The sequence below is a fragment of the Haliaeetus albicilla genome, chromosome 28 (assembly GCF_947461875.1).
Source record: "Haliaeetus albicilla chromosome 28, bHalAlb1.1, whole genome shotgun sequence".
NCBI classification, from domain to species: Eukaryota; Metazoa; Chordata; class Aves; order Accipitriformes; family Accipitridae; genus Haliaeetus; species Haliaeetus albicilla.
In genome coordinates, this window is record NC_091510.1 from 1,754,929 (window position 1) to 1,776,325 (window position 21,397).

At 44.4% G+C, this 21,397-nt stretch overlaps 2 protein-coding genes across 7 annotated transcripts in view; one reads left to right on the plus strand and one right to left on the minus strand.

Moving 5' to 3' along the window:
• The window catches only part of LOC138682531 (sodium-coupled monocarboxylate transporter 1-like), a 29,176-nt gene extending 13,000 nt beyond the window's left edge, over nucleotides 1-16,176 (plus strand). Inside the window, exons 7-15 of the mRNA XM_069773685.1 lie at nucleotides 1,567-1,696; nucleotides 3,158-3,246; nucleotides 4,551-4,663; nucleotides 6,003-6,070; nucleotides 6,378-6,464; nucleotides 7,504-7,697; nucleotides 8,914-9,017; nucleotides 10,718-10,803; nucleotides 12,307-16,176. Coding sequence (XP_069629786.1) covers nucleotides 1,567-1,696; nucleotides 3,158-3,246; nucleotides 4,551-4,663; nucleotides 6,003-6,070; nucleotides 6,378-6,464; nucleotides 7,504-7,697; nucleotides 8,914-9,017; nucleotides 10,718-10,803; nucleotides 12,307-12,438 — 1,003 coding nt within the window. The 3' untranslated portion in view covers nucleotides 12,439-16,176. The remainder of the gene's footprint in view (nucleotides 1-1,566; nucleotides 1,697-3,157; nucleotides 3,247-4,550; nucleotides 4,664-6,002; nucleotides 6,071-6,377; nucleotides 6,465-7,503; nucleotides 7,698-8,913; nucleotides 9,018-10,717; nucleotides 10,804-12,306) is intronic.
• Nucleotides 15,938-21,397, minus strand: part of ANO4 (anoctamin 4) — a 191,255-nt gene continuing 185,795 nt past the window's right edge. For 4 of the 6 annotated variants that reach the window (XM_069773679.1, XM_069773683.1, XM_069773684.1 and 1 more), the window contains one exon: nucleotides 15,938-19,867. In XM_069773679.1, coding sequence (XP_069629780.1) covers nucleotides 19,676-19,867 — 192 coding nt within the window. In that variant the 3' untranslated portion in view covers nucleotides 15,938-19,675. The remainder of the gene's footprint in view (nucleotides 19,868-21,397) is intronic. The other 2 variants (XM_069773682.1, XM_069773681.1) reach the window with 2 other exon arrangements.

Below are 21,397 nucleotides of genomic sequence, written 5' to 3' on the forward strand. Positions count from 1 at the left end.
ATGCCAATGCAGGAACAGCTTCAGCTAAATGGATGCAAGACATCCAACCAATATGTAAGCGTCTTTAAGAAGAGGACCACTTCATTTTTACTAAATGAGTCTAGAGAGAAATGTAAGGTGCTGCTGGTTCTGTGTTTAGACCACCCCTAATTGCAAATACAAAGCATAAATGCAGTTTCCCCTACTATGTGTAAATCAGCTTTTATTTATATAGGTCTTTTTTTAAGAGTTTACATTGTGCTTGTCAATAATTTTTCTATGGTATGAACCTGATGGTTCAACCAGTTAATCTACATTACGCCTTTCTGAAAAAATGTCCATTTCCATGCCTAATGAGGCCTATAAAGGCAGGTTTACTTCTTCATTCATCCTGATGGTCCTCTAGAGCAGGCCAAAGGCTGGTGCCCCTTACCTTCTTGGGAACTGAAAGCACTAAAAGGCCTCCTGAAGCACTGCAAGCATGAATATATTTGCTCAGAAACCAAAGGTTCTCCCAGCAGAGGTCTTAGCAGTTGGCACAGGTCCAGGGTGTGTGATCTATCAGGCAGTTAAATCACTGTTGTCTGATGGTACACAGATAACGGAGAGGCAGCTGCCGGGAAAGAAATGCTTTTTCTCAAGGCCAAGCTCCAGGTGGCTGTGTTTGCTTGAACTGACCACCCTAGGTGAGAAGAACTTTGTGACCCAGGAGTTATCAAGAGCTGAGAAACATTTGAGAAGGTAGGGTAGTTAGATGGAAGGGAAAATTCCTCGCTGGGCGAGGAGAACAATTTGTTTTTCACTGCCAACAGAGGCTGCCTGTCGCGTGTGGCAGAAGTAGCATTAACGCCTGGTGAAAACGCGTTTCTGCTCTCATCGTTAGCTGAAGCTCCCGTCTGGCCGTGGGGAGGCAATGGGGTTACTGGACCGTACCAGGCTCCAAGTTGTTTAATTACTAAAGGGGAAGCCCCGGGGTTGGTGGCAAACGCCTGCTCTCTGGCAGCGGCAGCTGTAGGTGGCTCCAGGCCAGGTCCCGGGTCCTCGTTGCTGCCTCCCGTGGAGGGTGTCCTGGGGGAAAAATGGGGATTTGTTGCTTTATGAGGGAACTCCAGCGCCGTGTCAGCGTGGCACTGAAGCTCCAGAAGCCGAGGAGTGCTGGTGCTGACTAAAAGGTGACCCACACTTCGATCTGGGGCTCCCCGCCTTGCCAATCCGCCTGGGGTTTGTCTTTACCAAGAGGTGCGGCAAGGGGGGAAGAGCGTCTTCTTGCCATCCGCCTGCGACGTGCTGAAACGTGGGGATGCCATATCATTGCCGTATATTGCTCCCACCACCACCCGAGCAGCCTTTGTCAGGGGTCGGCGACTCAGACCGCACCGCCGAAACCAGAAGCGTAATTTCCTTATATTTAAAAACGCGCTCTCGCACCAGGTGAAATGCCGGGAGCCACGTACTGTGACTCCCTTTCCAGCGGGCAGCCACCGACCGGGAGGTCTCCGCAGCGCTGGCACGACGCTCGCTTGTCCCCCGGCGGGGTCTCGCGGGACGTCGAGCCCTGACGCGGCGTGTCCGTGCGTCTTGGCGCAGGTCCCTCTACATCAACCTGGTGGGCCTCTGGGCGATCCTGGTCTGCGCGGTGCTGTGCGGCCTGGCCCTCTACTCCATCTACAAGGACTGCGACCCGTGGACGGCAAAGCAGGTGTCGGCGCTCGACCAGGTAAGGTCCCGTCTTTCAGGGGAGGGTGGTGAGGGGGCATTCCTCCTCCGCAGCCGTAACAACCGGGGGGTCACGAATAAGGACGTGCCCGAGTCCCGTATCAGGCGAGGCTAACGCTGGCGGAGTAAGGTGAGAGCGTGGCGGGAGGGAAAACCCTGGAGAAAGCGGCAGACCCGTCCTCGGCACTGTTTAGTCCCGGCGCTGCGGGTCTGTCAGTGCCAGGCAGAGCAGCCATGTGGAGAGCGCTCGGTCCACCCACCCGTGCGGGTATTTGGGGTTTTCCACCCAAAAATGGAGTGCCAGCCTTGCGTGAAACGGGGCTTCAGAGAGAAGCGAGGGGAAACGCGTGAGGGACTGCAGGCCCTAGTGAGCTGCTTTGTATCACCCGACCTAAACGGCTCGGCGCCAAGGGAGGCGAAAGCCTTTTCAGATTCGAAACGTAATCGTGCCCGAAGCATACACCTGGAAGGCGGCTACCAGCAGGCGGTTCTTCACTAGCGATGGCGCGTCCTTCCCTCCTTCGGAAGAGAGCTGGGCGATCAAACCGCGTTGTACCGTGCTGCGGAGAAACCACCTTGTAACCGACCACGGCCTCTCCCTAAACAGGCCCCGAGCAGCACATTTACCTGAGGAACTAGAGCTCTGGGAGCCCATAGACTGACCAGAGTCAGGGCCCAGGAAAATCATGCAAGTCTTTTTTTGTATGTTTATGCCTGGGCTGTAATCACAGGCTCTGGATGACACCCCATGGACGATAGCTGGAAAGCCAGGAGAGGAGTACAGACAACGGAGTACCTGAGGCAGGACCACCTGGTCTTTAAGGGTAGGATAAAATGAGATACGGAAAGCCAAGGTGAAAACCCAAAGGAAATTAAGTTGTTCCTGTCAGTCAAATTCTTTCGGTGGAAACTGGAAGCAAGATACTAAAAAGACCGACTTGTCTGTGAAAAAAATGGTTCCCAGGAAGAAAAATCTTAAAAGTCCTCTCTCTTTCCAGCACTCAGATCATGCAAAGGTCGACAAATGACACACGGTTTCCAATAAGGAAATTGTTCTCAAGTACCCTGAGGTTATTGGCCTGTATCTAAAAACCTTTTTGTGGAGTCAGCGGCAGACCTAAGCATCTACTGCAGCACCCGAGCCCAACCGAGCGACGTACAATACAGACTACGTGCTGCCCAGCGCTAGCTTCCTATACCATCGTCACTGGAAACCAAGCCTGATGGCACGGCTGTATGCTCACCTCTGCTGGATGGTCTAAGCAGACCTCGCTGTATCTCAAGTGGATGTTTCAGGATTGGTTTTCCTCTGTAGAAAACTAATAAATAGTGCAAGGTGGGACATTCAAAATCAGAACAGCTGGGCAGAATGCCAGTGAGAAGGGTATAACAAAAATAATACAGTGACAAAAAGAAGAAGTAGGGCGAGATAGTAATATTTCTTACTCTCTGGATTTTTCAGCTAATGCCATACCTAGTGCTGGACATTCTCCACGATTTTCCAGGAGTGCCAGGGCTTTTTGTGGCTAGTGCCTACAGTGGAACATTAAGGTAATTTAATAATTTGGAACCTAGTGTCTTTTTCGTTACAGCTAAAGTTGCTTTTATAATAACACTTTTGCATTTCGTTTCTTTGTCTAGCTAATTTAAAAAAAAACACTATAAGATCTTTGCTAATGCAGCTTAAAAATCCATAGTTTCTAACAGTGGCTCTCTGAGGTCCTAGGACTCAAAGCTCTTTGGAGTTCCCTACTAGCAACGTGAGGAAATAGCTGGTCACACGCAATGTACGGCTCTAACAAATGCTCCTCTCTGTGCTTTTAAAGTCCCTCTGCTATAGGAATTTTTAAGTATTATAAATGGGTGTTTACACAAAAGAGCTACAGTTTGGGAGAATTTCCTACTGCTCATCTTTAATTTTCCAGTTTCAAACCTGCATAACTTTAAAGCCACCTCCCTTTCCTCATCCCTGATCTTTAGAGCCTTGTTTACAAAAGAGTTCCCGGACTTCCAATTGCCTCGAATGAACCCCATGAAAACAACAATCACTCTGTATTTTTACTGAAGGAGACAAATCAATCCCCTTCTATCCCATAGTGGGCAGTGTTTTGTTCAGCTTTCCCAAGGAGCATCTTTTTAAGAAACATCACCTGTCTTGAGGAAGGCTCTGAACAGTAGTAAGCAGATAAAAATGAGGAAACTTAAGAATGTGACACCAGAATAATTTTTTTGTTCTGAGTACTTGTAGCTACACAAATAGAGGCAACAGCCAGGATATTTGTTTTTCACACTGAGGAAAAGGCGGTGGCTTGTGAGAGCAAGGTACACATAGACACGACATCACCAGACTGGCTTTGTGCCTTAGAGTGCTGGTTTTTCTGACCCCATAGGGAGGCTGGAATAGTTCAGTTTGGACTAGATGCCTAATTTTTAGATGACTGTAATTAGATTATCTGAATCCTCCTCTGAGAGTGCATTCAAAGTAATCAGTGACCAGCATGTAGGAATTTTACCTACCCAGGTATATACTGTGTACATAATTTGTGAAGGTATCACGTATACCAGTAGTGTTTACAGCTTAGCCACATGTAATAGATATTCTCATGGACTTCTCCAGGCCTGTCTTTGCATCAGGATTTGCCTTGTCTTCACTAAGAGCAATTATTTTAAAAAAACTTTTGTAAGCTGCTAACTGCGTCACCTGGAATACTAAGTTATTTCAACCAATACAGCAGTTAAATTAGTTTTCTGACACTGTTCTAGACAGTGGCGGTTTCTCTCTGCCAGTAACCCATCTGTTATCTACAATTTCAGCTTCTAAGATAAAAAAATTGTATAAATCTTGCCTTCTGTAGTACTGTGTCCTCCAGCATCAATGCTCTGGCTGCCGTGACTGTTGAAGACCTCATTAGACCGTACTTCAAATCCCTCTCTGAAAAGAAGTTGTCATGGACTTCCATGGGGATGAGTATGTCTGGAAAATACCTTTTCCACTTTTGCTTTACAAAGTGAGGGCTTGATTAAGATCTCGCTGGCGGCAGTGTAAATCAGGACTAAGTGGATTCACACCAATAGGACTATGTTGGTGAAATACTTGGGGGAAATGAGATGAGCTGTGCAGGTTTTACACAGAATGGGGGACAAGCTATTTCAAGTGAGCGTAAGGAAAAAAAAAAAGAAGGCATCTTGTTTGATCTTTAAGCAGGAAAGATGCACTGCATCTGTATTCAATATTGATTTGCAGTACTACAAAGCCAAATGTCTCAGACTGAAACACCTGTTATTTTTCTTTCTTCTGTCAAAAATGAGAAGCATAGGAAACAATTTTGTAACAAACCTTTTGAACTGAGTGATAACGCGAGCAATAGCATTGTGTCCCAATAACATTCCAGAGAACAAGAAGCTTCACGTCTTCTCTGATACACTCTCAGACCCTCAGTCTGTTTAGCTCCTCTGTTTAACGTAACTCAAAGAAGAGGGCCAGAACTAGGCTGAGCAGATGGTTTAAATCTCTGAAGCACGATTGCCATCTCTGCTAGTTGTACTGTCTGCGACCAGCTGCAGGTGTAGCCCGAGGCAGTGTTTGTAGTAAGCGTGGAAAAACCACAGTCCCAACATGGTGTCATAGCCCACACCAGCGAGCACAGCAGACTGGTGGCAGGTGACAAGCATTAAATATTTTCACCTGAGAGCAGTTTCTTAAACATTATTGCAAACAATGTTTATGCCAAAATTATTGTTGATCTTATCACGAGTTGCCTGACATATCACATTATATAGTGAAATTAACCTATTGCTTGTGCAGTAAAATTCAGCAGGGGTAGGAAAAAACTCAAATAAGCCTGTGTTATGGGCCCTAGGAAAAAAACCTATGTCCTGGTGACCCAGGGTGTTCTTTGTCACGGCACCAGCTCCCAGTCATGTGCCAGCATTTACTTTCTTGTTACAAAGACTTTAGATTGAGAAGCAAAAATCATTCCCTCAAAATAAGGACTATGACACCGGAGATTAGCTGAGAAATATGAACAATACATGTGGTGTTCCCACTATGGCTAATCCATGGCTGTCATTTAGCGACTAATCTTTAGTAATATACAGGAAGAGGGTTTTCACAAGTTTGCATGATCTCCTCTTAATGTAAACAGAAACCTGACCTTTTGGCCAATTCAGGCTCTCTTAGAAAACCCCAGATGCTAGCAGGTTTGTTTTGGGGATGTCAGGGGCCATGCTGAGTTAGATGGAAACATTTCCATTAGCGATTTTCAAACTTTGGCAGATTTACGCAGCATTCTGCCTTTCCCACACAGGCCTCTTTTATGGTGGAGTCTGCATCGCTATGGCTGCAGTGGCATCTCTCCTGGGAGGCTTGCTGCAGGTAGGTGTCAGGCTGCTTTTTCATGCCCATGTTGAATGACCCAGCATGAATTATGCAAGAAAATAATTGCTGGATACCATTATGAGATTAGTTTTTATTCTTCGTTTGGTACTGACCTCAAACAGCCCATGGCTCAGCCTGTGCTTTAAGCACCCATGTAACTATACCAAGTCCTGCCAGCTGAGTACGCACCAGTTAAAAAAAAAAAACCCTCATAACTTCCTTCTCAACATCTTCCCTTCTCACCATGTTGGAGGCTTCAACTTTCTTGCACAGCACCTGACAGCAGACTCTCTTCCTTCCTCAGGCAGCGCTCAGCATTTTTGGCATGGTCGGTGGCCCCCTTTTGGGACTGTTTTCCTTGGGAATCCTCTGCTCCTTTGCAAATGCAATTGTAAGTAGAAATTTAAAGCCCTGTTCATCCAAAATTCATTGATAATTTTGGTCATCTCCTTTCCCCTTTCCCCCAGTAATTTTATGTTGGGCAGTAAGGGAGATGTCTTTGATGCTTTCCATGAGAACATTTCCCCTTGCTCCTTTTCATCCTTATTCCAAGGAAGTGATGAACAGGGCTGTATAAGAACTTGAATTTCCATCCCATGAAGAGATTTACATGACCAAAGGGGGGAAAAAAATCTGAATAAAAATGAAACTTTGACAAGGATTTGTGGAAAACACAGTTTTAGAAGCAGGGAACAATGTGTCTTGAGATGTAGCTGAACACCCAGTAGACTCAGAGGATGCTGGCCTGTCTGAGCAAAAGGGGGTCAGGCTGGGAAAATGGGGCCCAAGCACTTGCAAACTGAATTGGGGTGTTCTCAGAGTGCTTCAGTATCGTGAAAGTATCATTTCCAGAGGAAAAAGCTATTCCATCAAAAAACATATTTGACAAACTTTGGAAATATGGTCCACGGGTTAGTCTGACAGGACTGCTGTTCGGTAAGGTTCACTGATCATTAACCTTTACCGCTTTGCAGTTGCAAATTTTATGTATACACTAAAAAAGTAAAATAAAATAAAATAAAAATCACTAGCTGTCAGCCTAGAAAAACCCAACCCTGAGGTAGGAGAGACTTGCAAAAACAGATCACATGAGAAAAAGGAAAAATTGCTTCTGTATTTGTTCAAGGAGGGCCTCAAATAAAGCAGTATTTTCCTATATACCATGTGGCCCAAAGCTATCCTTTGACTGTAAAGGCATAGTGGCAAAATAAAGAGGTATGCTCGGGAGCTGTGAGTAAACACTGTATTTCCCAAAAGGGGAATGATGTAAACTCCACTGCTCTTCCCCAACCATAGATTTCATTTTTGCTATGGAGCCTGATTAGATTAGTTTAGATTATCTTGGCTGTTTCCTACTCATCTAGGTGTTGTTTTTTTCAAATATACTTTTGTTTTTCATGTAAATCCAAGTTTCATTTTCTGTTTTGCAGGGTGCATTTGTGGGTCTTGTCAGTGGCTTTGTTATTTCACTTTGGGTTGGAATCGGATCTCAGATTTATCCTCCGCTCCCAGAGAGGACCAAGCCACTCTATCTCTCAACTGCAGGCTGTAACATATCTTTAGAAAATTTGACGTCAACAGTAAATCCATTAACAAGAATCTCCAACACACCAACTACAGAGAGGTATACAAGCTTGTCACGTGGAATCAACAAAGCATGTATTTATTTTAAAGCAACACAAACATCTGCCTAGCATTTGGGTTACTGTAACTATCCCTCCCTGGTTTACCTACCAGGCTGTTTAAGATGAAGCAGTTTTCTCTGATTTTTTTTTTTTCTCCTGTCAGAGTGAAGTTTGTCTGAGTTATCCCAGAACTAAGTCAAAGTGAATCTTCCTGTTGATCTGAAAAGCTTCAGTTCAATATCTGAGTCTAAAGGCTTCGATATGCCTTACCGGGAACCATGGTGTTAAAGAAAACATAACATTTATAGTTATTGGATTAACTTCCATCATCTGTCACATGAATTAAAGTAGTAGGCAGTTAAAGGGCAATCTGCCAGTTTAACAGCTCCACCTACAACAGCTTGTCTGTGCAGAAATAGTTCTATTCAGGAAATTCAGAAGAGGGCATTATCTGTGTAGTGGGCAAAATATAAGGGATTTTCTGCCCTCTGCAATTACCATATGTCTTATTTTGGATAATCACAATTAAGCGTAACAGTCATGAATGACAATATAGCGAACAGCAGGAACAGAAAGAAGCCAAACAAACACATTTCTAGGGATCCCCAATCCTTACACCTTAGAGCACTGTACAATCAACAGAGACACCCTGGTACACACATGGGTGCCCAACATCCAGTTTCATATACTACACCTCTCACACCAGGCCTCCAGCATTGCTCATGGCTGAGGGGAAGCAACTGTTGCAACAGACAGAGCACATTATCAGGGAGAACAAAATAAGTTGTAACCTGAGTTGTGACAGTTGCTCTATTGTTTCTGGCTGTTTAGAGTTGATTTCCTACCTTTTTTTTTTTTTTTGTCTCCTTTAAATAATGTCCCCCCTTCTAAAGAAGTTATCCCTTCATCTGGATAGCTGGAGCGCTCAGCTCTGCACTAGATTCCTAGCAGAGACAGGACTGTCCCGTTTTACCTGCTCTGTCCCATGCATTGCATCACGGTACTGACCAGTTTCCTCCCATATGAAGAAACTTGTCCTGCAAATTTTAGAACAAACTGTCAGTGCACATTTTATTGTACAGAGGTAGTTCAAGACTACCAGGTCGCTTGGTTCAGAAGTAACTTAGTATTTATACACTGTCTGGAAACAGAAAACATTTTCAAGTTGCTTGGAATAGGACAGCACAGATTAACACTTTTTCTGCTCTTTTTCAGGCCTGCCCTAGCAGACAACTGGTATTCATTGTCTTATCTCTACTTCAGCACACTTGGGACACTTATCACAGTAGCTGTGGGAATAATTACCAGCCTCCTAACAGGTACTAGTTCCAGAGCTGTGATTGAATGTCTCTTAGATCTCTTTCAAACCAGAGAGCTGTCATTGCCACAGAAGTGCCCGTGACCTTGTTGCAAACACTGTGTAAAGGTTACCATCCTAAATGTCATGTCCTCCCCTCAGCCCTTCTGCACCCCACTCTTGGTCTCTGCTCACAGCAAAAGCTACTTCAGATTTCTAAAGAGAAAGAAGTTTCAGCAGTTTTTTAACCAGAGGGGTAAAAAAAAAAAAAAAAAAAAAAAAAAAAGACATCTTTCTTTCCTGTTTTATTAGATGCCAGCAGGGGCTGGAGGTTTAAGGGTTGTCTCTGAACATGGCAACAACTCCAAGCAAGCGGATACACTCATGCTTCTAGAGGACAAAAGCAGTTTTGCTCTGAGTGAGTTCAGAGCACTCAAGGGTTATTACCTGCACCTGTACAGTGCATGCTTTTCACCACATTCCCCAAGCACTTACCCAAGAGCTGCAGACCCTGTGCATGGCTATGTTAGCTTCTTTCTCGATTTCCCTATACTAGCTGTGCAAGGGGCAAAAACACTGGTAAGAGCGGGGACTTCAGTTCCAGCCCATGGCCTCACTATTCTTGCATCTAGGTGAGATGCAAAGTGCGCCTGTCATCCAGCTCATGCATGGCAGAAATAGCACAAAAGCAGCTGCTCTCACAGCTTTCCCCAGTATGCCCAGCCAGATTCCTATGACAGCCCTCATCTTTGAGGCTCTTAGATTGCAGACCTATTAGTCTGACCTACTTCAGGACTATGAAACTCCAAACCCAGCAGACAAACTCAGTTCCATTAGCTTCCCTGTGCCTTGCAACTAATAAGCACAAGTTACACCTCTACCATTTTCTTTTCCTTGTGAGTTTCTAGAGGATTTGCTCTCCCCTTTCTTCCCATCACAAGCTCTTCCCATTGCTATAGTGATGCTTGTAGACAAATTTTGCCTCTTACCAGGTTGTGACCGGGTCATTCGTGAGCCATGAAACAAAGCATGAAAACTGGGCAACTCAGTAAATCCAGATGACAAATCCACGGCGGCGGCGGCGCCACCCCCCCCAAAACCCCAAAAGAATTAACCCAACCACACTGCCACCCTGCTTTTTGTGATACAAGATCCCATTTAAGCCTCAGGTGGCAATCAGAGCTAATTCCTAGCACCTGCATCTCCTTTCTTTCCCACACACATTCCCCCACAAGAATAGTTAATCTTCCATACCTTAAAAATGCCCAAACATCCCATCAACCCTCATCCCCCCGTTATAAAAATTGCTGGTGACTCTGGAGACAGGACTTTTGCTGACAGGGAGCTGAGGATGGGGCTCAGGCTCCAGGGCAGCACTTGATACCAGAGCTCCTGGACTGGCAGGGTGGTCCCAGATATCACTGTATGGGATTCACCCTTTCCTGATGACTGTTTTTTTTACACAGTCAGAAATCTGAGGAGGATCTAGGAAACTCTGGGACATGGCTAAGGCATTTCAAACAGACCTTGAGGGATCATTTTATGTTTTGAGAGGTGCAGGGTATACGTCATTGTAAAGAAATGATCCTTAAGGCCTGTGATTGCTTGATGGCTTTTGCTGCATGACTCCGTCCTGCTCACCTGGCCTGGTGCCCATAGCTGGGCTCTGACATAGCATTTGCATGTGGAAACCTGGCTGATTGAAACCTGCCTATTTTGCAGGAGGACTAAAGCAGAACACAGATCGTAAATTCCTGCTGACCAAGGAAGATTTCCTGTCCAACTTCTCATGGTCTAAATCTGAGACAGTAAGTGTAATTATGCACCTCTGATGTAAATCAATCTTTCCTCCTGAGGACAAAGGCAAAAAGTTGCTGGCTTATTTTTTCCCACCAGGATGAATAGCACCTGATGCTGCCTGATATGACTGACTGCTTTAAGGCAGTGGCAGGGCACAAGGCGGGTAGGAGTAAAGGAGCTGGCGTAGGCAAGGAAGCTACAGCTTGACTTCAGTGAACAACAGCGCAGCAGCTGAGACAAAGGACAGTTGTTCTCCAGGTTTCTGCCCAAATACTCCCTCACTAGCCTCTTGGAAGCTGGCCCAAGGCACACTTTGGACTCAGCAAAGCTTCCTTTGTTTGTGAATGTGTTCTCTAAAGTCTCGATTTTTTTTTTGCAACTTTGGTTACTGTTTAAGAGGAAATATTTCTAGTCAGTGTATCTGTTTCCTAGCTCCCTCCATAAGATATAAGAAAAGGGGAGACTTTATTGGGTAATAACATCCCTTAGAAGGGAGAATGTGGCAGAAATTTGGTGTGGTTTTGGTTTTTTTTTTTTAAATAAACTATAGATCACTTTTCAAACAGTATCATCAGGATGCTGAACATTTAAGCTCAGCTTTGTTCAGTGCTTTTTGAGTGCTGCAATACAGGCAATGATCATATCTTTGAGATGGTCCAGTTTGCAAAATGTTTTTCCTCCACGCTGACAACTGCTTTTAGTATGATCTCAGGTATTTCAGCTTCTGGATATGAACACCAGGGAGAGAAAAGGATTTTTACAATACTATCGTAACGCTGTTTGCCCGTGTCAGGACTGGAGTCCGGTTATTGTCATTCACTGTCTTTAATGGGCCAACATCTGTTTTCACTATCTGGGAATTTAATCCCTGAAGTCTTTTGAAAACCAAACCACCCACATGGAAGCTAATGTCCATGGCCATACTATTTTATGCCCAGAGTCAGAAACAAGTGTCTGCCTGGTTGTACAGCTAGGAGCTGGATAACAAGTGGTTGGCACCACAAATAATGCAGAAAGTTGATTAAAGAAAAATCAGGGGGAACTGAGCAACTTCCTGTCTGTGAAGAGCTCAACATATCATTATGTTTAACAGCACTGCAACATCAAAGCCATGATGCATGTTAATCTGCTCTTCATGTCAAAGATGGGGTAAGGACCAGGGGTTGGGAGTCAGTAGCTCAAGGACCTGGTGGTGACAGATCACTAGACATGAAAACAGCAATTAGAACTTTGCACACCCAAAAATACTTCAGGCACTTTGCAGGACAAGAACATTTTATGTGACAAGAACATTTTACACAACTAGTACCTTATGCAATAACAAACTTTCCATGCCCCTAGAAAAATACCAGCTACTGCAATGAACAACTATTTGTGCTCCGTCGGCAACCAACATGTGTTTTCCTGCAAGGCATCCTGTATGTCAAGCCTGACTCTGCTTGCATGCAGGTCAAAGAGAGGAAGACTGTTTCTTCCACTTCACAGCACAGCTTTTGTCTTTTGTTTTTTAGCCAGAGAAAGTGGAAGTGTTGAACTGGAAACCATTTACTGTGGCAGCCGAAGGAACTGACAACCCTGCTTTCAGCCCCATTGAAATGGATGTTGCACGCAATAAGAACAAAGCCAATGGCCCTCACATATGACATGGGGCACCGTCAGCCCGCGAGGACAGTTTTGTTCATGTAAAGCACTGTTGACATTCCTGTGCTGGGTCAGTTCCCAGCCCTGCTGGGGTCATGGGCAGGTGTCTGCTGAGCTTCGTGGCACTGTCACCCTTGCACGACCTTGACATTAGTCAGGAAAGGAATCAGGTTTTTCTTGCACTTCCTCACTCTCTCTCTCACTCTGGATCTTGGTGACAGGCCTTAAGGCAATGTTTCTATGTGAAATATTTGCCTGCTATTCTTGAGCTTCCTGGAAAATATCTGTTGGTTCACTCTCAGAGTAATTTTTTTATTTGGTAAGAGCACTGTTCCCCCAGACATGGCTGTTTTTCTGGTTTGTTTTTTTTCTCTTTTTTTTTTTAAGGAATTGAAAGTATGAAGAGATTAGGGCTGAGATTATCAGATTGCAAGAAACAATGGGTCTTCTTTTAGTACAGGAGGTGTACTTAGTGCCATCTGGTTCCCTTGTAGAACTGATCCTGAGAGCGTATTTATTTTGCTGTTTTTGTCGTATGTGTTTGGTTTTATTAAGCCACTTGTTCCCTGCATCTCCTCCTCTGTGCTCACTGCTGGAAGCTTCAACAGTGTCTTTGGTGATGGGTAGAGGCAAGAGTCAGTAATACCCTTCCCTTCACTCCCCGTCTCCCTCTTCTGCCCTGTCTTGCCCTTACAGAGCTGGTCCTCATGAAGGAAATGAGCTATCTGGGCTTTTTATTTAATGCCATATAGCAGAACCACAGCAGTCTTCTACCTCATGCCCAGCGTGCTGGCCTAGGACTGCTCTTGCACTGGGCTGGGCATAGCACAGCAGAGATGTTAATGCAAGAAGAGGGCCCTCGCTGCTGTGCTTGACAAGAGGGAAGGCTGCATCTGCAGCTGCCACTGCTGTTATCTGCGGAGCTGTGAGCTGAAACCTCATGTAGCCATTTGTGTTCGTCCAGTCCCTGCTGTCACTCTGGGGATACACGTTCAAGGTCGGTCCAGATCAGGCAAGAGCACATCGTGTGTTTTGGCAGGCAGGCAGGCAGACTCCGCTGCGCAATCCCCCTGGACGGGGAAGGGATCGCAGAGGATGTTGTTTGGTGAAGGCTTCTCCAGGGCTGCAGGGCACGAGGTGGCTTATCCTCTGGCTGGGCTGCCAAGAAAAGCTGAACAGCACATCTGCTCCAGACCAAGCACTGGACTGGTGGTTTGAGAGGGTGAAAACCCCCATTGCTTCCTTCTCCTGGGTGCTTTCTGGTACAGCTGGGAACAGACTCTGACCCGCTGTGTTGGTTTTGTACTGCAGACTTTTTGCTATGGCTATATATGGGTGTTTGAAACTCCTCCACAGCAGCAGAGTTGGAAATCAAGCAAGCAGCAAGTTGGAAAATAAAAGCCACTGCAGGAAAGTTGAGCTGTGAAGCTTATAAAGCAGTCATGCTTGAAAATCAAATGAAAAACTGATTGCATGTCTTAAATGCTTTCCAAAAGTTATGCTGCATTTGTGCCAGGTGCTGAGCTGCTGTAACTTGGAATATGACACAGTGCTAGTTTATCTAACTTGACTAGGGCCCTTCAGCATCTAAATCAATTTATTCCGTGCCCCTGTAACAGAGGTCACTTGATGATCGACTGCATAAGATGAACTGACAGGGTCAGAAAACATTAGGAAGAAAAAACGGGCTCCAAGGAGCAGACCTCTACTAGAGGAGTACAGGCCAGACAGACACCGAAGGGGTTGTCACCAGGGGCATGTCTCCATCAGCTAACCCAGGGCAAAACTCCGTGGTGGAGACAGGTTTCCCCTTGGCCTCCTGAAGCACTGGTTTGCGTGATCCAGTGCAGAGTTTAGGGCCAGCCCCTTGTCTCCCGTTCCTCTGCTGCAGCTCTGTGACCAGGTAAGTGCCTAAAGCCGCTGTGTGGAAGGGCTGTGAGTGAGCGGGATAGATCCCGTGAGTTGTGCCTTGTGTCCTCGTATCTAAGATCTGAGACAAACAATAGCAACCTGAATAAAGTCTACTGGGATTCAGGACAGGGGTCTCTGTTCTGGGACTATCCTAGTCCCTCTGAGGCAGCCAGGCCACTGACTGAATGAGCCGGCTATGCTTCTCAAGTCTCAGAAGATAAGTGCAGCTCATTCAGCCTTGTGCCTTGTGTTCATGAACCAGAAACAGATACTGCATTTTGTGCTACGGAATAGTTCTCGAGCCTTGGAACATAATAATTTGTACTTACCCAGTACTTTCAGCCCACAGATCTGAAAAAGGGTAAATATCTCCATGCTGCTGCAGAGTGCTGAAATGGACTGGTGTGCCTCTGTGTACTTGTGCTTTATGGCACAGAGAAAGCTGTGGGCAGAGAGAATAGAAGCCTGTAGCAAGCCCTTGACCTGTCAGCCTGCTGGTATGGCTACAGCCCTCCCAGCACAAATGCTGAACTCCCATCTGAAGGTGCTTTTTGGGAGGGTGACTGATCACCGCTGTGTTAAACAGCATCAGCGTGGCCTTCGTTGCACCACTCTGTGCCGAGATCACTGTTTGCGCTGTAATTGATACTGCCTTAAACTGTCTTGGATGATCTGTGACTTCCACCTGTTTTGTAGACTAATCTTCCCAGTTATCATAGTGAAAAAACGTATCACCACGGAGTTTTTTTCTCAGTGCTTTGAATTCACATAGTTGTTTAAAACAGAGAAAACATGTAAATGACCAACTTATCTTCACTTATTGCTTGAAGTCACTACGAGCACTGAGCAGTCATTTAACTCTAATTTTGGTATGAAGTGAAAGTTTGGGCTAGGTGATATCTGTTGGTCTACAATCACATCAAGATGAGTTTTCGCTGGGGAGAATATCTTGCTGTAAGCGCTCTAGAGACAAACATTCTTAAGCTTTGCAGATGACCCCTGCAACTACCCCATTTCTTGCTAACTAACCTCCCACAATTGCTGCAGAGCTACAAAGTGACTCTTTCTGCTTTACTTTTTTCTATATGCTTCTTGTTTTAATTGGCATCACTAATTAAAGCAATTGATTAATTTTGAATAACATTTTCTCTGGGGTCACATTCTGTCCTCTGCTAGTTGGACTCTCAAACCGGGCCCTGTCTGTGTAAAAGCAGCAGGATAATTCTTGGTGTCTCCATCACACTCCTGCACCCTGCTCCTTCATCTCTCCCAGCTAAAAGCTCACAGAACAAAGTAGTGCAGGATGCTCAAAACTGATTAATTCCATGGGAGTGGGAGCACTCCACACTGTCCAAATTACATGCAGCATCTGGCAGGGTCAAGAGACAAAACAAGTAGGAACATGAGAAAAAGAACTCAAACCACAACAGGAACAATATTTGACTATGTGAATACACAAAGGAGAGAAAGCAGTGACAGATTTTGGCCCTTTTTTCACCTGCATTTAAATTTGCTTCCACCTGACTGCTCTGTTTGCTTGCTGAACAAATCAGGTAAACAGAAAATAACTCATGAATGCTAAGCAGCAAATATTTCATATGCATAATTTATTTTAAAGTTTATTGCGTCACATTGTACAAGCATTAAACATGGCTTTATGTTGATGATTTTTTTTAAAGTGTGAAAACTTGACATTCTTCTCCATAGGATTTTTCTATTTACAAATAAACAATCTCTCTATATACTTTATATATATATATAATATATATATGGTAAATAACATAACACCTCTCAGAAAGATTTAAAATAAAAAAGAAGTGATCTGTAAACACGGTTTCTGTTGTAGTATTTGGTGGCTCGAACGCAGACGATGTTCTATACCTAGGATTTTTCTTTTGTCAAAGTATCCAGGTTGTTCATTTACATTTTTTAGTCTAAGATCTGTAAAACCAACATGGGACAGAATGCAAAAAACGTAGCAAACAGGCTGAAAAACGGTCCCAATATACAATTTTTTTCCCTTGGTTTTAAAAACCGGCGTGTAACTGCTCATGAAGTACATGCTTGCTGTCAAGAGTGGTCTATGGAGATCAATCCTATGCTGATTGCAAGATGATTTCACAGTAAATCCTTTGATGTGTGCTGTCCTGCTTGCTATGCAAAATGTCTGTGGCATGCATTGAGGTTGCATTTTTTCTCATTCCCTTGAAGGTAGTGCTCTTGTGGAGCTGGAATAAGTAAACAACATATAGGACGGTCACCTGGAGGTTTAAACAAAACCCATCATCAGATCAGAAAGAAGGGAACGGCATAAATTTGCTATCTAGAGATGATTAAAATTCCATTTATTATTATTAGCCTCTTATTTGTGGTACATTTTCCAAACTAATGAAGTAAATAAAAAGGGGTCATCTTTCCTGAGTGTTCTGCTAGATAGCTCTGAAGGACTCAAGGGAAATCTATTCAGCAGACCAGCAGCACAGAAACCTCGGTGGGTTGACCGGTCAATATTAAGTGACAGAAATGTACTCGGGATCTGCCCAGCAGGTCAGAGCCCCTTTCAGCACAGTGCTCAGCACAAGCCTGGTAAGCAGCCAACTCGTATTCTCATTTAGAGCAGAACAGGACACAACTTCCAGCAACGTATGGTCATGAAAATTCATCATAATGTAGCTATGTCGAAAACTAGTCTCAAAAGCAATTACTATCTATTGTATTTCTGCTGCACTTTATTTGTTTTGGCACATTATATTGCGGTGGTTCCTCTGGAGTGGAAGTCAGTTTATATTCTACGAGGTTTCAGTTCAGTTCTCGGAAGTTATTGAGATCTACATTGACAAAGCTATATCTTACTGCAGGAGTTTGCAAAGGTTCACACTCATATGGGTGACACTGATTTTATGCATGACTCGCATCTCGCTTTACTACTTAGCAAACAGTTTCTAAGCTCTTGTCATCTGTTGTTTTAGATATTAAACAGAGGGTATGCAAACTAATCCAATTGCTCATGTGAATTTGGTCTGAATGTGATTTTGCACAGCGATCCTGCCCAAGAGTCCCCAGACTGCAAGTGCAGTACACACACGTCTGTGGTGGACGGTAAATACGAACCCATCTGGCACGTGCGTACCGGAGGATGACGTTGTCTAATCCCCACCCCCTATTTACAGAGACAGAAATATCCCCATTTCTTCACTGCCCGCATGGGATGTGTCCACAGCTGCTGCAAGCTGAAGCAAAGATGAACAAGTTCACTTCCTCGCCAGGCAGGAATACACCCCACAACCACCTGTCGGGCTCCCCGCTCAGTCTGGCACCAAGTCAACCGAGAACAGATTATTCCTGAAATTTCTTCATTGCTTTTGATGCCTCACGGGACCTCCAGGCTTGGGCCAGGAGCACCCAATAAATGGAAACCACTGTGTCGTTTATCCTCTTCACATAGGATCATGGGTCACTACCGGAGGAGGTTCCTTGCTGCGAGGAAGCAAAGCGTAGGCAGGCAGTGGCTACAGAGATGAGGGTGCATACATTTTCTTCCACCCCTCTCCTTCCTCAAGCCATAGCACCTTTCATTGAAGCCTTCCCTGCCCGCTTGGAAATAGCACAGTTCTCCCTTGCAGTGGAAAGAAGTTAATAGATCTAATATGGCAATATGGGGTCTTGGTGCAAGTGGTCCTGATGTCTTGTGGAGCTTGAGGCATCCATCCGTAGGGTCTTGCATTGTGTGGTCTGTCCAGAAGGGCAAATTCTAGCCCTTCTATCGAATGATTTCCAGGAGAACTTGTAGAAACACCTTGCTGAATTTTCCTCCCTCTTAAATATCTGCAAACTAACAAGGTCACAATTCCTTAAGATTTCTGAGAAAACTATAATTTTTATGGAGCTCCAGTTATTTGGAAAGGAGCTAAGCAAATGGATCAGCTCCAGTATTTTGTATCTAGCTGTATCCTCACCAGGACATAGGCTTGCTTCTGCTCGGCTTCGTACAGTCTTGGCTTTTGAACATCCTCCTTTGTGTTGTGGCTGATTATGCCACTGCATGTTCTGCAAAAATTGCAGTGTTATCACTTTTAGGCAAGAGGTGGTAGAGCCTCATCCAACACTTCTGCAGTCTTCAGACCTACAACTCCACTATTTTGGGTTAAGGATTTGGGAAATTTTTAATTTCTTAATGCTCAAGAATTTGCAAAAGGATATAGACAGTGGCTCATTTTGCCCCAGTCTAATTCTGCAGCCTGTGTGGAATTGCTCTGTTTCAAGCTATTTCATACTACAGTCTGTTTTATTTTTCCCCTCCACCCCTTCATAGATAATGGAAGGATGAATAAAGAAAATGTTACAAATGTAGAGATTCTGGATGATGGTGTTCTTTTGCTCTGCTGACCTTGTTCATCTGTTGGTTGTTTTACTTATGCAGATAGATCTTTAAGACACAGTCTGTCTTCTGTTATGTGTATCATACACCCTAATTCCTGACGAGGCCTCAATGTGATCTTGCAATACAAATACACGGGCAGTTCTGGGCAAGATGCCCTAGCCTGATTTATTTCCTTCAGAGACCAGACAGTCCTATAGCTGAAAAGGCACTGTTCAAATCTTTAAAACATATTACCAGCTTTTCACAGTATCATTTCCAAATAAATGACCCTACAGTTAGATACCTCTGGCCACATTTAGATGCTTGTCTATCTGTCAGCACTTCTGCACACCTAAATTGTTACACCAGTTGATTAGACTCATGATCAAGCATCTCCTCCTAAAAAATACTTCCATATTGTTGGAGTAATGGAAATGGTCCACATATGTGAGCTTAACTCATGGTAAATGCAAACTAACACAGCTTAGTCCACTGTGGAAGAGGACGACGTTGTCATGCATGTGCTGCAGGTGATGGCCACGCACGTGGACAAGTACGGCCGTGTTACCAACGTGCAGTCACTGGTTATGAAGCAGCAACTTGGTCGTGAGAACGAGCCATAAGATCACCGAGTTCTGTAAAGCACTGTAAGATATATGACTGCTTTGAAGTTCAGGGCCTTGAATGGAAGTCAGGGCCTGGGCGCTTCCCGGAAAGAGTGCAGAGACTTAAGCATTGGTCTGATCTGCTCGTGCTGACATTAGCTCTGGAGAAGACTAAGCCTTGCAAGACCTCTAATTTCAAAAGGCTCATGACAATATGCACCCTATTAAACGTGAGTGCACACGTGCTAAGTGCACACAACATGGACAGACTACTCCTTTCAGTGCACTCTCCACTGTAGAAAACCAGGAAATTTTTATAAACAGAATTCCTATCTTCTTTTAAGCAGTTTCTTCCTCACCGCATCATGGCCACTCATTGTGATAAGATTTTCCGTTCTTCTTCCTTTCCTTCCGTTCTTTCTGCAGACGTTCTAGTTCAGCTTCATACATCATTTCCTGAATCAGGTACTTTTCTCTCCTCATCCGATCTCTCAGATCTTTTGGGAGATCTGGGATTAAGTAGGAAATCAGGTGCTTTATGCAAAAGACAAGGTGCTGTGAAAACAAAAAAGGGATGAAAAATTAAAATCTTAGGAAGAAAACAAATGCTTTCCATATCTTCTGAAAACCCTCTCCTTCCAATTCACAAAAAGATGCTGTGATAGAACTGAATCCATTACTAAATTTGAAGAACCAAACCATGAAGTTTTTTCCCCACAAAAACTCCAGCCAAAGTCGGTGGAGTATGGATCGCAGCAAGGGTTATGAGCACCTACGTTCAAATAAGGCCTCAAAACTGCTGTATGACCTGTGCGTTCAAACCCCTGAGGTCGTGATTTGCTGTAAGGTTGTTTGGGCAGGGCCTGGTATTAGTGGATTGCTCTGCAGGAAGAGGAGGATCAAATGATATAATGCTTTCCTGTTGCCAGAAAACCAATATTGGAACCAAAGAACTACCTGTGCAAAACAAAACATTTTTTCTTATACCTTGTCTCTCATCCAAAGACATACTCCCATTTATTAAACATCACAATTAAATACAAGGTAGCTAATGCTTTGTCCCTCATGTTTTAGGCATGCCACAGCAAAGCTCAAGTGTGATGGGGGAGGGTTGCTTGAGTGTCCTTTTTTGTTTGATGAAAGATGCTTCTTGGAGATTTACTCCCTCCACTTGAGAGGAGGAGCAGAGGAACAGAAAAACCCTCCATCTCAGAAAGGACACTCATTCTAGATTGGAGAAATAAAAGTATTTCTTCTTCTCCAAGCAGAACCCTTCCTTTGAAAGCCACTGAAAAGAGAATGTAACATGTTTTCCCATGTATTCTTCCCTCATGAGAAATAAACCCGCAATACTTTAATTGCTGTTTTTTTGCCAAACCTAAAAAAAAAAAGAAAAAAACCCACTTCTGTTGTTTTAGCCTGGACAAATAATTCCTTTTGCAGTGATAGGAAATACTTTTATCTGGTTTTGAGGGAGGTCAAGGTAGCTAAAATAGCCACACCCATAGTACAAAAAAGGTGTTTGAGCTTAGGTAGTTACTTAATTTATGAAAAAACCTACCTTGAATCACTTCTCTCTTAGCGCAATCTTTTGCTGTAATTGCTGTAGCAATCACAATACACCCATTAGTGTCTTCCACAGAGAAAGACAGTCAGGGTTTCTGCTGCAATTACCTTTTGGGTTTCATAGATGTAGTTAAGGAAACAGTTTGCAGCGCCAATAAACCGAATGGCCCCTGTTGAGGGAGACAGCTATGAGCCAGCCTGTGGCTTTGGTTGGGGCAAAGCAAAGTCAAATCTCTTGTGCAAGTACTGGGGGGACGCAAAAGGCTATTCCGCAGCAAGTCACAAATTTGGCTGGGCACTGAGGCTTGAGCAGGGCTGATTTTTCTTGCCTCAGTTATCTTTGCCCTTATGCTGCCCTGCCTTTATGCCAAGTGCGTATCAAGAAGCAAGGCTCTCTTCAATCTTAAAACTGCTTAGGCTGACCTGCCAAGGCCATTCTTGTCCTTTTTGGAGACCGATACCCTGGCTCTCAGTACCGACAGCTCAAGAAGCAAAGAAGAGATCGAGCCCAGCAGGCCT